General features: G+C 34.6%; 1 protein-coding gene across 18 annotated transcripts in view; it reads left to right on the top strand.

Annotated features, from left to right (window-relative positions):
• The window catches only part of ROBO2 (roundabout guidance receptor 2), a 1,635,491-nt gene that overhangs the window by 1,464,110 nt on the left and 154,510 nt on the right, over window positions 1-16,871 (top strand). For all 18 annotated transcript variants that reach the window (XM_072806533.1, XM_072806538.1, XM_072806531.1 and 15 more), the window contains one exon: window positions 11,056-11,194. In XM_072806533.1, coding sequence (XP_072662634.1) covers window positions 11,056-11,194 — 139 coding nt within the window. The remainder of the gene's footprint in view (window positions 1-11,055; window positions 11,195-16,871) is intronic.

Genomic DNA, 16,871 nt, shown 5'->3' with positions numbered 1-16,871 from the left:
TAATATGGAAAGTAAGTAAATGGTGACTCGCAGAGATGGAGCCTTCCTAAAAAAGAGTCCCTCCACCTCCCTATATAATTGCTATGATATTCATGTTTCTCCAGATTTATGAAATAAGGGACTCTTCAGTGGAGTCATATGATAAATAGGCTAAAATTGATTAGATCTGGGCGCATCTGAGTGGCAGTTGGTTAAGTGTCAGACTCTTGATACTAGCTCAGGTCTTGATCTCAGAGTTATGACTTCAAGCCCCACTTTGTGGGGCCCAGGGTGGAGCCTACTTAAAAAAAGACTTGATAGATCTGTATCAGAGAAATTGTGGAGAAAGCATTAGGAAGGAGAAAATGGGGGATAATAAAGATGATGTAAAAAAATAGGAAATTAGTGTAGGACAGCTGTGGAAAATTGAAAAAGAAATACAATGGCAGAAAAATTAGGGAAAATAGGGATCCTAAAGATACTGGAAAATGAAACATTCCTTTGGAAGTCTTTGAAACCCCCTTTAACTGTCTGTATGGATACACATACACATATGTGTGTATATACATGTATGTGTGTATCTATCTGCATCTTAAAAGATTTGGCTATTGATAGTATGTGATTTTTTTAAGGTTTTATTTATTTATTTTTTAAGAGAGAGATAGGGAGCGTGTGTGAGCAAGGGGAGGGTCAAAGGGAGGGAGACGGTCTCCAGCAGACCAGCAGACTCTGCTGAGCATGGAGTCCCACATGGGGCTCAGTTTCACGACTCTGACGTTATGACTTGAGCCAAAATCAGGAGTCAAACACCCAACAGACTCAGCCACCCAGGCATCCCATATTATGTGATTTAAAATAAGAAAAAAACACAGGAGACAAGTGTGTTTTTAAATTACTTTTTTGTGCCAGCAAAATATTCTTCTGGTTCTATAAATTAGGATAAGATCTTATTGCTGGTCATTACTCCAGAACATTTGAGGGTAGCATCAGAATCCTGCATACGTTCTGAAAGAAACTTCTAGAGTTTGAGATGTGCCATCCCATGGTGTAATGGGGGTGCCACATGCAAAAGAGCCATATTATGATTCCCATTACATTTAGAGCATTACAGTGTGCTTTGTGAATACGTACCCAAGTGCAGGCCTCTCTTTTCAATCACTCTGAGTACCAAGTAATCTCTGGTAATATTCCTTATGGATACTTAGCAGCTTGAAATCCCAAATGACAAAACCAGGAGAAATCTCATAGTTCATTAAAGGAATTGAATAGTAAAAATAAAATTGTTCCAAGTATGCATGTAGATTTCTGTCCTGCAGAGCTCAGATGAGTATCAGTTTGCCCTTAAATTTCATGCAGTCAGCCTTAAGAATCTCAAATGTCTTTCACTCCATAATGAATAAAATACAGTTTTGACTGGTAAGATATGAAATTAGTGGCCACTGAACATTAGCATTGAAAACCCACAAGTACAGCTGTTCTATTTAAAGAAACACTCATTACTATTTTTCTATAACTGCCATAAGCTCTGGAACAGAAAAATGTTGCATTAAAGCAATACATACTGCCTTCAGAAGGAAATTGAAAGGGTTTAATGTCATTACCCAAGCAATTAGACTTACCAAAATGTGACTGTGTTATGAAATATTCACCCTATGTTCCCTAAGGACATGATGAGAACTACAGGAGATCCTTAAGTCTGTCAGGAGTTACAGGGGAACTTTTAAATTATTTTGAAAATAGCTGTAAGCCAGAAAGATTGAATTTGTCTAGTGGCAGTACCTCTGGAAGAATTGATTCAAGAAGCTGGGAACATTTATCTGATGGTGTAAACTATTCAGAACTGACCTAAGGGGTTATAAGTACAATATTAAGTTGAAACAAAATGCTAAAATCTCCGTTACTGATAAGAAAACAACATCCAAACCCAGAAGTAAAAGTATAAAAACAGTAGTGATTGTCCAAATCAAGGATGTGACAAGGATTGCATGAGAAGATCTCTTCTGTACTTTGCTCAATTCTTAGAGAAAATAACTAGTGTGCTATGAACAGTAGGGACTTCCTTATTTTATTTTGGTGCTCTTGTGTCCAGTATATGTTTCCTAATAAACTTCTTTATATTTCATAATTGTCAGCTATTATTATTTCTGACCACGAGTTTATACAAGTGTAACTGGTTATGTTTTACGCCTCTCCCCTCTCAATTTTATTTTCATGTAGCAGCAATTCTGCTTTAATAAATTTGCCTACTGAACCCACTCTGTAGCTACAGAAAATGTTTATTTGTCCTTTGCAACTCCATCTTTACTTTAAAATGTGTTATATAGAAAAAGTAATTGGCAGTATTAATTGTTCTAAAAACATAATTGACTTATAAATAGCAAGAAAAACAGCAAAAGGAGTAACAGGTCTTTGCTAACACAAGAGCCATCTATCTGCAAGTGTTTTGATTCCCTAGTAAATAGACTTGGACTTAGAAATTTTTTTTAGGTTGAAAATTACAGCTTATATGTTAAAAATCTATTTAGACAAAGACATGGTCAATGTAACTTCATTTTCAAAACATTACTCTGCTGTACTCCATGAACCATTTATTCTGTTTGTTCTTTAATATTTGTTGGCCATACATAACAGCTTAGTTAAGCCGGCAATACCAAATCTAAATTTAAGAAGTAGGCATCATAGTGTTAGTGGACACCAAACTTTATGGCACACTCCGGATGCCTTCATAAAGAATACTCCCTAGCACTATACATATGTTTATTAAGTTCTAAAGATCCTGAGGTCAGAGAAGCTATAATTGAGTTATATGATTAAATTTCTAATTATAAGTAAGTTTGGACTGTTATCCAAAATTTAATTATCACTTAAAAATAAAATTTTTCCAAATGATTTTTATTTATTTATTTATTTATTCATTCATTCATTTAAGATTTTATTTATTTGAGAGAGAAAGCATGTGCGTGGCATGCATGTGTGGGCAGGGGAAGGGACAGAGGGACAAGCAGACTCCCCACTGAGTACAGAGCCCAACATGGGGCTCAATCCCAGGATCCAGAGATTATTTCCTGAGCTGAAGTCAGACACCTAACTGACTGAGCCATCCAGGCACCCGCTGCCCCCCCCAAATGATTTTTAAATGCTTATCAAAGTAATCCATGAAAAAAAAAAAGGTTTCATGTGTTACACTTCTAACAGACATTAGAAGTATTACTAAACTTATAATGAAATACAGAAATATCTATCCCTACCCTCCTTCCAACACACACACGTACAAATTCCTCATCTTTAAGCATTTCTACAAGCCTGCTTTATCTTTTTCTTCTGGGCTTTCTTTCCATATTTCTAAATCTGTCCTTACTCTTCATTTTTATACATTATTTTGACTTCTTATTTGTAAGCTGCTGATTTGGCCCACTTATATCCCCTTCCTCACTTTCTCACCTCCACTTTCCCTTTTTACTATCCTTCAGTATATTGGCTCTAGAGACATTGGTTATATTAAGAGTCAGAATATGAGTTAATATAACCATGTAAATATGGACTGCAAGCTTAGTTAACACTATTATGCTATTATGATGGCATTTCTTTTCTGGCACTTACTTGCCCTTTGAGTTAGTAATAAACCCATTTTTTTCCTTTCACTTACGTTTGTGTAAATCTGTCATAAATTCTTGAAATCTCTACCAGAAGGTTTAAAATCTTCTATATTCTACTTAATCCTTGAGTCCACCCTTGCCACAGCTGTCCTGAGGGCCTCAGACCTCCTGCTAGTCTGACTGGGCTCAAAGCCATGTAGATCTACTCCAGAAGCTCATGCTGATACTTATTTCCCCTTCTCTCACATGCTGGATTCCCTGTTTCCTGCACCCTGCATTTGTTTCTGTCCTGGTTGGCTTCTATTTCAGAAGAGTGTTTCTCTCCTACCTTCTATTTGACTGGAGCCTAGAGCAAATTTCAGGGCAAAGTACATGTATCGTTTCTGAGACTTAATTGATCTTTTGGCTAGTTATAAAATTCTAGTTTTAAAAAACTTTACTCAGAATATTAAAATCGCCACTCCCAAATCATTCAGCTTTGAGAAGTCTGTTGTGCTTCTGATTCCTATGTGAGCAGTTTTCTTTCTTTCCTTTTTCTTTTCCGTGTTTTAGTATTCTATCTTTATTCCACTGTCCTGAAATGTTTCAATACCATGCCTTGGTTTGGCACTTTTTTCCTTTTCTGGCTGGACGTGATGAGCAATTATCATCTAAAAATTCTATCTAAATAATTCAGTGAGTTATCCTCTCCCATCTTTTTTATTCGGTTTACATGTGAAACATGTATTTGTTAATTTGATGCGAAACCGTCCAGGTCTTTCTTTTCTTTCATTCTTCCTTACTTACAATATTCTGTTCTTGTTTCATGGATAATTTAAATTCTCTTGCATCTTATGATTTTAATTACCCCTTTTTTCAAATAAAATTTTCTTGTGATGCATCCTGCTTTTATTTCTTCTGACTTCCTCTCTACCCCCATCCCTACATTGTTCTTTTACACTGGAGGCTTTCTTCAAATGACAAATGATCTATTGTTGTTCAGTCATATTTAATTGCTGTTCTCTAGAAGGACTATTGGAATCTCTGTGTCAATTGATGGTTTTCATGGTAGGGTAATCAAATTGGGAAACCCCAGAGGATGAGGCTGGTGATGTTGTTTTCAGTTATTAGAGGAGAGATTATTAGTGGTGGCCTGAGTGTAGTTTAGATACTAAGGGACAAAGCTATGAGAGAAGATATCTTAGGACCAAAACTTAGGAAATATAATCTGTGGCCTTCATGTAAGAATTCCAAATATGAGGTGTCATTAAAATCAAGATTATCATTAAGAGCATTATCTTTTAAATAATAATAACTTTCATACTTTAGAACAGCAAAATATTTCTTATTCATTCCCTTGTTTAACAAACATCTATTGAGCACCTCCTACGTGCCTAAAGTGGTAAGATGAGTCGACATGTGCCTGCTCCCAGGGGACCTTTTGCATCATAGTATCAGCAATAACGTGAAACTTTGCCTCTAAAATATGGTGAGAGAAGCAATTTTTCCCCTCTGAAAACATTTACCTGTGTTTGTTTTTGCTTCACAGGATGGTTTCTCTCAGACAAAGAAAATTCTTGGCAAGAAAAGAAATTAATGTGCCAGGATTTATTTAATCACATTCAGACAGACTGATCATTATCATCCAGTCTGTTTTGGAAGGGCACAATAATTCACATTCAGTGGCTATCATAACCTCATCCCCTCATGCATGCTTAGTTAAATAAAAATAGACATACTAAGGCTAGCCATCTGACTTCCCAGTTTAGCAGACACTATAGGGTGGCAAGTACTTCTGGGTCAGCTGAAGTAAAGATAAGATTTATAAGCAGTAGTCAGTTCTACTCTCCTTTTATTGCATAGCTTTTGTCTTATAGGACTTAAAGGACTCTACCTATGTAATTACTGCTGCAATACCACTTTCATAATGTCAAACAAAGTTTATTTTAAAAATTGTTAAGATCATCCTAGTAATAGCTGTCAGGATACAGCCATTGCCAATTTTACAGTCATATTCAATGACTGACTGCAGTTGAAAGAGAAATTTGTTCACTGGGGATTTAATTTCCTTCATTGTAGCATATAAATAAGAAACAAGAGATATTATGCAACCACATTTCAGACTTATCGTATTTTGTATTAAAGTGAACATTTTGTTTTCCGAACATTATTGACATAACTATAGTGAGACCTGGCATTTGATTTTATTACAACCATACACAGAGTCGGATTTTCCAGAATGCCAATTTGAAACTAAATTGACCTGACTACTTGAAAGCTGTACTTTACATAGTACCACACTGCCAAACAACACTACTGTCTCAAGAGAGATTAACCTTGTAAGCAAGTTATGCAGGTGATTCAAATCCAGTTAATCTCACATTTAAAAAAATGTTAATTGCATTGGCAAAGACATTGCCTCTGATCACTCTGAGGCTATATAATTAGGGATCAGGCCATTCAGAGGGACTCTAATCTAATTGATAAGCAGTCAGAAAACAGCCCTTGGGATTTCTCCCCTCTGTTTTTCAATATGTGATCAGACATAAGGTGATAACATGGAAAAATCAGTGACCTTATTTTACATGCCTCAAAATTAAGTTTGCTCATTATTTAGTAGTTCAGGATGTTTTCATATATGTTTATTTTAATTGTACAAATCGTCATGGGGTACAAACTTCATGGGCGTTAATGGATATTGAATGTGATTACTTATCAATTTACTTTCTAATCCTTATAACTTTATATTTCTTTGCAGATGATTTTGACACAAAACAGTAATCCCCAAGATATTTCCTTGTAGCTTTTGTAATTTGTGTCTGAAAGAGACATCATGGCTTTGTGTTTAGCTTATGATAATAGTAACCACTGTAGAGGCAAAGCCTTCAAAAATACATTTTCTACCTGGACAACTTCTTTAGTCTTTAATATTCATATTTCTGTTTCTAAGATTTTTCTGGAAATAAAGTCTAGTGAAGGATACTGGAAAATAATTCTTACAAAAAATGTATTTCCATTTAAATAAATGTTAAGCAAATCTACAGTTTTTAACATACTGTTTTTTGAAGGCAGTTAAAATTGAGGTAGAAAGTGATTTTAGTATAATTAGCAGAAAACAATTGGAATAATGAATAATACAATTTAGAGATAATTACTAATGGGTGCTATGGAAATTCCCAGAATAATACTTTAAAAGTCGTGACCAAACTCTAATGTATTAGTAAATGTCAATGTCATTTTTTTTTGGAAGGTATAACCAAAGATCCTCAAGTATAAAACCCATCTTCATGTGCTCTATATATGCAAATGAATTTATCTGGCTTATTCTTTGCATTGTTTTTTCTTTTTTTCTTTCTTATCAATTGAATTACATTTTCCATCATGAGCCAATGTTAGGCTCCCAATAATTCTATGCCACATGCTCTACTGCAGTTATCTAGTTGCTAGGCAACTAGACTCTGCTTGAGGGCAGAAGGGAATAGAGAAAGTTCATTGCAAAGTTGTCCACCCATGCTGAGTTCATCAGAACGGGGCAGCAGGGGATCCTATGTCTTCCTTCTAAAATTATAAATCAGGTGCTTCCACCTGTTTCCATAAAAAACAGGGAGTCTTAGAACACATGTGATATCCAGAAAACCCTCAAGGATAGTGTCCCCTGGATGAAGAGACAGCTTTTAGCAACTTTAGTTTTGTAACAAGTTTAATGTCGAGTTTGCCTGAGGATTAATTACATTCATATGTTGTAATTTTGTGACAGGTAGCATGTTAAAGGAAGCATACACCAACTTTGCCTGAAAGTACTCATGTGTGTTTTAATGGAATTACTCTCACATACTGTTATACAATTTACTTTATAGTTAGCATCATGTCATGAAAGTTTTCCATGTTAGATAAATCATAGACAGATAGATAGATACAACATAACTTTAACATTCTAATGACTTACTCATTTTGCAATGTATGAATTTGCCACAATTTTTCCTAAACACACCCATTTTCTGATACTACCAGTGTTGCTACAAAGATCCTATGTTGTTCTTTTTTTTTTTTTGCTGCAATTATTGAAATTATTATTCTGTTCCCCAATACTCACACTTTTTTCTTATTGATTATTAATGTTGGCATGTCCATCTTGTTTCTGATTTTACTTTTCTTTTTTTTTTTAAATTTATTTATGATAGTCATACAGAGAGAGAGAGAGAGGCAGAGACATAGGCAGAGGGAGAAGCAGGCTCCATGCACTGGGAGCCCAACGTGGGATTCGATCCCGGGTCTCCAGGATCGCACCCTGGGCCAAAGGCAGGCGCCAAACCGCTGCGCCACCCAGGGATCCCTTGTTTCTGATTTTAATAGGCATAATTTTAGGATAGTACTTTGAAAAAAGAAGCTTTGCATTTAATTTCTGATAAAATATCTTCCCCATGCTTAAGAGGTTTCTTTTGATTCCTTTTTATTCCTTCTTTTTAAATCTAAGAGCTTTTTCTATATCTACACATAGGATCATATTTTTTTCTTTTTCCCTCCTATTATGTAAATAGCCTCCTTCATCTTCTTAATTAAGAATGCTTTTAACTTCAAGTAACAGAAACCTGACCAACAATGGCATAAGCATAAGGTATTCACTTTTCTCATATCTACAATTTTTGTGATGAAAGGATCTACACACACACACACACACACACACACACGCACACACCATATCCATACTTTACCTGCCAATCTTCCAATTTGCTAAATAGAAACTTGAGGATCTTTCTAGACTTTTCTTCTTCAATACCCACATCTGATTGATCACTCAGTTCTGATATCTCTTCATTCTGTCCCCTTTACCATATCCAGAGAACCAGTGTATCAGTCGAAGCTGAAATAATTTCTTACAAGAAACATTTGACGTAATTCACTGCTTCACATTTCTCTCTAGCTCATCTTTCACAGATCCGCCAACACAGTCTTTTTCACGTTATTAAAAATGTTGGTTCTTTACTTAAAATCCTCCAGCAGCTCTCTTTCACTTTCAGGGCAAAGCTCATATTCCTTGAGTTGGCCTGTAAGGCCCTACACATCTTGCCAATCACAGCTTCACCTCCCACTCCTTTTCTGATGAAACCAAGCAGCTGTTCACCAGCCACCAAGCTCAAAGCCTGGCATAGGAAAAGCTGTTTTAACATGTGCTAAATGAATGGATGGATGAGAAAATGACTTCTCTACATACACTAGGTTGTACATGATTTGAAAGGTTGTACTTGAGATTGACATGACTTCCCAATCTCAAGCCATAGTAACAGTAGCTTAGCTCTCTTTTAACATTAGGTTAGAGGCAAAGCCTTCAGATGAATTGGATGAATATCCCCAAGTGATTACAAAGAAAAAGTTAATCCTACTTTCTGTGCTAATGATTCATTTTTGCTATTAACATTCTGAGCACTCATACGGAGATATTTACTGAACCTGTTACCCATTTGCTGACAGAAACAATAGCTCAATAACAACTAGCCAGTGCTAAAGTAGTTGTTTGGAGCACATAGTGTCCAGAGTTCAAAAGTATAATACAGATCAGGGGACCTGGGTGGCTCAGTCGGTTGAGCAACTGACTCTTGATTTTTGTCTCAGGCCATGATTTTGGGGTTGTGGGATTGAGTCCTATGTTAGGCTCTGTGCCCAGTGTGGAGTCTGCCTGTCCTTCTCTTTCTGCTGCTCCCCTACTCATGCTCTCCTCTCTCTCACTCTCTCAAATAAATAAATAAAATCTTTAAAAAAGAGGGTAATACTAAATCATTCCATCCAACTTGCAGATTTGTTCTGTTGTCTTTGGGGAAAGGGGGCATTTAGCTGCTAATTGATTCTGACTCCCTAAAATCTTTAAGAGCAACCTTTTTTTTTTTCCTTCCAAGTTTCTTTGTATTATTTCTAAATTCTGCATTAAAAAGCTCTCTATGAAAAGCTCTATTTGCCTGTTTTACGGCTTGGGGTTTTGAGGTCTCAGAGTACAGTTAAGTAAGTTATGCAGGTTGCTATTTTAGAGAAATTTTTGATCCCTACTGTCAATTTCACCATGGAAAGATGGAGTTGTCTTCCTTCTGAATGCCAATGATTGTTGACTTCACTGCAATACAGTATGTGTCTTGCAACTTACACATTTACTTTATAAATATAGATCTTTATTTAAAAATAAAATTATATACTTCAACCCTATACTCTTAATATATGTTATTTAAAGTGGTTTATTTTCTTTAACATTTTCTTGCTAAATATGTTTCGGTTTTGTGCTATTTGTTTGATATTTTTAAACTGGGTTTGAAACTAAAGTCTTAAGTGACTAAATATGGCCATATGGCCAGATAAATTGTGTCAATTCTCAATGGATTTCATCTTTCTTTTCCTTGACTTCTTTTTCTACCTCAGTAAGTAGCACTATTAGACTGCCTATGATTTGGAGACATGTGCTAATAAAAACTTAAATGGTAATGTTTCCTGTATCAGACCATTATCAAAAAGGGAAGAAATTAGACAAGAATTTGAAGTGCTTAGAGATTTGTGAAACAACTGTTTGTTTTATATTTCTCTTAGATGATAAGATTTTTATGGACAGGGATTTATTTTTTTCTAGCTTGATGTAAAGGAGTGCTAAAATGCAGATTACGGATAATAGGTGCAAAGTAACAACAAAAAACCAAGGACAGGAAAACTAAAACACAATATTAGAGAAATAAAGAAACATTAAAAGTTAGGTAAAGAAAAAAATCTGGAACATTGAGAAGATAAGTGTCAGTGGCCTTGAAAAATTATGTATGACAGTAAATACTTTACAATTATTAATAATAACGGTGATTTTTATTTAAGAAAAAATCAACAGCTTTTATATTTAAGAAAAAATAAATCAGGTAGAGAGTTTTCCATACATGAAGTAAAAAACATTCATGGAAGTATTGAGTCCTGGTGAAATGAACCTATGTGTGAAAACTTAGATAACACTTATGTGTGAGAGCATGATTTTTATGTTTGTTTGTTTTCTCTAGCACTTTTTTTTTAATTTTTATTTTAATTCCATTTAATGCTAGAATTCTTGATGGAGAATTAATATATTTCATTTTCTATATTTTCCAACAATTTCAAGTTTCCCACTCAGCCATTGTGATAGATTAATCATTTTTATCTCTTTCCTTGTTTCTGTGGAATCCAGTGTTAACATTTTTATGATAAGGTTTACATGATTTAGCTTAGGAATTCATTGAAAAATCAAGTTAATATTTTCCAAAGGATTGTATGGTGTTATATACAAACCATAGCTACTTCTGTAATCCAAAATATTTTATTTTATTCAATTACATTGGATTCATAAAGTCTTATCAAGACATAGTTGAGATAGTTATGTTTTATCTGTAACGTATTCAAAACACGTAACATGTTTTAATAATACAAGTTTTAATAACATGTTTTAATAATAAATGAAACATTCATTTCATTTTACCATTTTTGCTTTTTTTTTTTTTTTTTTCCTAAGAACGACCCACATTTCTCAGGAGGCCAATTAACCAGGTGGTACTGGAAGAAGAAGCTGTAGAATTTCGTTGTCAGGTCCAAGGAGATCCTCAACCAACTGTGCGGTGGAAAAAGGATGATGCAGACCTGCCAAGAGGAAGGTAAGAACATCATATGGATGGAAAATTGTTAGATAATCATTGAACAATTGAGAGAAAAAAAAGACATCCTGATTGTAACCACCAAACACTCTCATATCTCTGTGTATTATTTCTACACATATGATTTTTACATATGTAAACCACATATCTACTGTTTAATATTCTGAAGTCCTCCAGGCTTTTATTGTCACTCTTTGATTGAAGTTTCATATAAATGCCTAATCCTCCACTCCATTTACTACCCCCAAATATTAAAGTTTCCTGACGTGGCCCTTCCACCATTCTACTCCTATTGAATCTTGACTACCTACTCTAATTACCTCCAACTACTGCTCCGCTGCCATGATACTTCCCCCACCCCCACACACTGGATACTGTCTGCCTTCCTTTGTTGTCCAGAGCATCACTAACCAAAGGCTGCTGAGTATAGCTTACTTTAAGGTCTAGAGTAAAGGAAAAGGTTTGTGCAACACAATACTGAAAAGAGATCAAATACAATACTTAACATTACTCACCACATAAGGAGTTTGTCACTTAGGGACTGCCTGTCACTTTCTCAATCTCCACTTCTTCATGGAGACTTTTCCTTCCATCTCATTTCTATTCTTCCAATCACCAAACCCCAAACCCAGTCATTCAGCTCTTTAGGGTTAGTCTAAAAATGCTTGTTATCCTTTTATAAAAATACATTTAACTTTTTTGTTGTCTAAATTTTTCCAAGACCTTACTCTTTATGACCAAAAGAAACATTTAAGGGATTCTATATAATGAGCAAGTCTAGCTTTAAGATTTGTTTTGTCTTTTGAAACTGTAGCCATCACACCTACTACAATCATCATCTGCATAAAATTTCACATTCTGTCCTTTCTATAATTTTTTTCTTAAAAAAAAAAGAAATTAGGTTTCGTTCAACTGACTGAAATTAAACATACTTTCACAGACACCATTGCCTTTTATCTGCTCTCACCAGCCACCGCATATATTTTGCTGAATATATGCATTCATTTCAAAATCTGATTTATTTACCCTTAATTTTCTGATACTATATTTTCTAAAGTTATATCATCAACGCATTGGCCTGAAATGGACCAAACGTTTTAAATAGCCAGTGAGAGGTTCCTTGCAATTTATTGGAATGAATCAAGTGAAACTTTTAATTTTATTAGTTTTTCAGCCAAAATAATAGGGAAAGTCACCTCTCTGTTTCCTTTGTCACTATGCCATCAGACATCTTTTTATCTTTTTTAAAGATTTTATGTATTTATTCAGGAGAGACACAGAGAGAGAAGCAGAGACATAGGCAGAGGGAAATGCCATAGGCAGGTGGCAGAGTACCTGATGCGGGACTCAATTCCAGGACTCTTGGGATCACGACCTGAGTCAAAGGCAGACACTCAACCACTGAGCCACCCAGGCGTCCCTGGACATCTGCTTTTAAAGAAGTGTTGTAACAGGAATTTGTAAATGTTGAGGTTCCTCAAGTCTTCTCAGTGGAGAAGCAGGTTGAAAAGCAAGAAGAGTTTTGGAGCTGAGTAATTAGTGTCTATTGTCTATGGATTGTCAATAGTTTTCCTCAAGTTTGAGAGCACTTAATGTGTAGTTTTAGAATGTTGATGTAAGATTTAAAGATGATGAATTATATGGTAAAATTTGGCCTAGTGTAGATGAAGATTAATTTTCAATTACTGGGAATAAATAGCCTTGTCCATTTTTTGAAAAAGATTTTACTTAATTATTTTAGAGAGATAACACATGTGCACCAGTTGTGGGAGGAGCAGAGGGAGAGGGAGAAGCAGACTCCCTGCTGAGCAGGAAGCCAGACGCTGGCTTCATCCCAGGACCCTGGGATCATAACCTGAGCCAAAGGCAGACACTTTACCAGCTTAACTGTCTAGGCACCCCAGCTTTGTCCATTTTTCAAAAAACAAACAAACTTCTATTTTGGAAAATTTTTGGATTTATAGAAAAGTTACAAAGATCGTACAGAGAATTCCTGTATACCTGATCCTCAGTTTTCCCTATTGTTAACATCTTACATTATGATGAAATATTTGTCACTCCTAATGAGCAAATGCTCATGCATAATGATTGAAGTTTATACATTATTTTGATTTCACCAAGTTTTCCATTAATGTCTTCCTTCTGCTCCAGGATCCAATCTAAGGTGTATATTTAGTTGGATATTATAGAATATTGCATTTACTTGTCATGTTTCCCCAGTTTTATCTAGTATGGCAGGTCCTCAATCTTCCATTGTTTTTATGACCTTGACAGTCTTAAAGGGTATTGGCCAGGTATCCTACAGATTGTTCCCCAAACTTGAATTTGTTTCATGCTTTCTCATAATTAGACTAGATTTGTGGAGTACTAGGAAGAAAGCCACAAAGAATGCTCTTTTTTCACATGGTATCAGGGGTTACATGATATCCATATAATATCCTTCATGACCCCGTCATCTTTATTCATTAAGCAAGATCCAGTTCATAAATATTTCAAAAATAGAAAGTTGTAAGACTGTGTTGCATTTTAATGGGTCTGTGTCTTTGAATTAAGATAAAATAAAACTTAATCAAGCCCAGTTTGATTTATTCCTGGATTTTTCTAGGCGTTAAATCATAAAACTTGACACTTTTCATTGTTACAGTATTCTTCAGTCTTACCCAATTCATTTATTTCAGAGCTCAAATAATAAAAATCAAAGAACAGTATTAATACTACCTGTTTAGAATGGATGATATAAGGACTCTAAAGACAAGGTGGAAATTTTGAGAAATCTTATTTTCACTAACTTTCCTTAAAACACTGTCCTAGGGTTCTGGCCTTTTTATTTTTCTGCTTATGACATGATACTGCTATAGCACTTTGTGTGACCAACTAAATATTTTAAAAGTATTAAGCACATGGAAATGCTGTGTGAGCTTTAGATTGTATGTTAGAAAGGCTTAAAGTAAGGCTCAGGGCCGTATAGAAATTGAGGTCAATATTTTTATCATGACGGAAGCCACATGCTTTTTCTTGAAATAATCTTTAAGTGGTATTTCAAAGAAGCTTATTCATTCTTAGATTTGTATACATTAGCATAAGCTTCACTTATGCATAATGAGGGGGAAATAGACCTCTTTACTTGGTGAGGAATAACAGTAATGACTTTTAACCAACCATAGCCTGAATCAACAACATTGATTCTATTACGTTATTTAAGTCTCAGACTAGGGAGATGGCCATTGTTCTTGTGTAAGCAATTGTGTGAAGTGGGGTGGAGGATGACATTTCTTTGGCTGAACATTTAATGCAGTTTGAATAAGGTTTGTGTAGTGGTTCATGCTTAACACATTTATAGTAAAGCTTTGCAGGGCAGCTGCATAGCCTGTAATTACTATGTAAGTAATAGGTGACTATTTTTCTTTTGGAGACAAGGAAAGCTTTTCAATTCAAGTTTAAATTTATGAAATGCTGTGATAGCTGTTTAAACCTTCCACACAGAATAAGATATCTGTGCCAAACTTTCAGTAACCAGAGATGAATTAAGGGCGTATTTTTTTCCTTTACTGTGAAAATATTTTTTAGTAGTACTTTTATACCTCCTTCTTTTTGATTTAGCCTTTAAATTTCTGACCTTTATCAGTAACTATCTTTAATAAAATGAAAATATACCCTTGGTGAGTTATATTAAAGACATTTTTTTTATTAGATGAGTGTTTTGGGGAGGTGGGAAAAGTAGCAATTCCTAAGGCCAGCAATAACCCTAATGCCCAGGGAAAAGTTGTTTATTTGGCTATTTTCCATAACAAAGAGACAAAATAAGAAGGAGACTTCACCTTATTACATGCTACTGTCAAAGTGTTAATTGCTTGCAGAGACTTCTGAAGATGCTACTATTTCACAATTGAAGGTTTTAGGAAGAAAAAAGAAGTCACTACTTTTTGCGACTGTGTCAAGTATCAATATCTTTTTTTTTCAGAGAGTCTCAATAGATGTATGCTCAAATAAATGAACATCAACTCTGTATTGGGGACAAGAATTTTGCACACCAATAAGAAACTAAAGTGGTAGAGGGAATAAAATGAGATAACGGAAAAGAGAGGAAAGATTTATTGTTATAAACAATGACAATTTTTTAAAAACAGTTTTTTTTAAAGCATAATTTAAATTGAAGAGGATACAATTTCACAATCACCTACATTTATTAAGTGCCTACTATATTTATCATGCTCACTGATAGTCTGTTAAAAAAGTTATTTTAAGCAAGATAAATATACTGTTATTATTTTATATTTCATGTTAACCAGATTGGGTGATGTGGTGAAGTATTTATATACAGAATACATTAAAGAAAGGACTAAAGCAATCCTAGTTCCTTTCTTGGGTACATCTTTTTACTCAGGCAAACCTAGAACTTTTTGCTAATTAATACTCTTTTGATGACCAGGTGCCATCAGCACATCTTTCTACAAAGAGTTTTCATGTGATAAAAGTTGCCAGTATTTACAATACTAAGACGATATTTCATCTTATGCCATGTTCTGTATTACCATATGGATATTGTATATTTTTATAGCAAAATAAAAATACATATATATGTGTCCTGGAGCTCTATGAAAAATACCATGTGTTAAATGTGAAATAAACAGAACATAATAAATTTTCAACGAAACAAATAAAATTAAGTTATAATATACCAACACTACAATATTCTTTTCAATCTAATAATAGAAGAATAAAAACATCCCTTCTCAGAAATTAGTTAAGGAGTAGTGTGATTAATCTAACTGTACTTTCTTATCTGGGCTTGTCAGTACAGATTGTGTTTCAGTTAATTATTGGCAGTCTTTTGAAGAATTGTAAATAGGAGATTTAACATCCTTCATCATTCATATAATATAGTTAGCTCCATGATTTTTTTATTTCATTTTTATTTATTTTCTAAACAAACTCTAAAGTGACACTAACTTTCTTAATAAAGATCTAGAGAACAGAAAAGAATGTTCGTAATAGCTTGTCAGAGCAAAAAGGAAATAAAATATGCCATTTACATTCTTATATATGCCTGCAAATTCTAAATGCAGTTGATGGCTTGCGCATAGTGGATATAATTCATGAATATTTCATAAAAATAGAAAAAGGCCTAGAGAATAAGAGTTGCAAGATATATGGTGCAAAATTCTATCAATTTTCTTGAAGCCACTGACAAATTCCTTTTTCCAAAGTGCAAGCCTATTTTAAGAGATTTTTTAGAGTTCTTCATTCCGTGAAATGTGAGATTCACATAAATACATGAATCCTTAAGAAAAGAAACTGAATAGAACCACTTATAATTCCCTTTTTTGTGGCATTTTTACACTAAGTGGCTCTTTTCACTTAGCCCTGGAAATGTCCTTATATTAATTGTTTCGAAGCTCCATTGTTTAGAGCATGTGCTACTGGGACGCAGAGATGCTGAACAGGTGTTCCACCACCCTGCTGAGCAGATAAGCCTTCTTCGAATACAGTGTGTGCTTCAAGGACATGGGGTAATTTGGGCTCCTGATAAATAACCACGCTGATTAGGTAGGCTGGTCAAGATTGGTCAATTAATTTTTTTTTTTAAAGAAGGAAAAGAACTGAGAGCAGGAGAAAAACAATGTATATAAAACATTACATGTGACATCTGAAAAGTGGATTGGTCCCTCATAGAAAT

The sequence above is a fragment of the Canis lupus genome, chromosome 30 (assembly GCF_048164855.1).
Source record: "Canis lupus baileyi chromosome 30, mCanLup2.hap1, whole genome shotgun sequence".
In the NCBI taxonomy this organism is placed as follows: Eukaryota; Metazoa; Chordata; class Mammalia; order Carnivora; family Canidae; genus Canis; species Canis lupus.
Note: the sequence above shows the minus strand (reverse complement) of the source record. Positions and strands in the feature narration are given on the sequence as shown.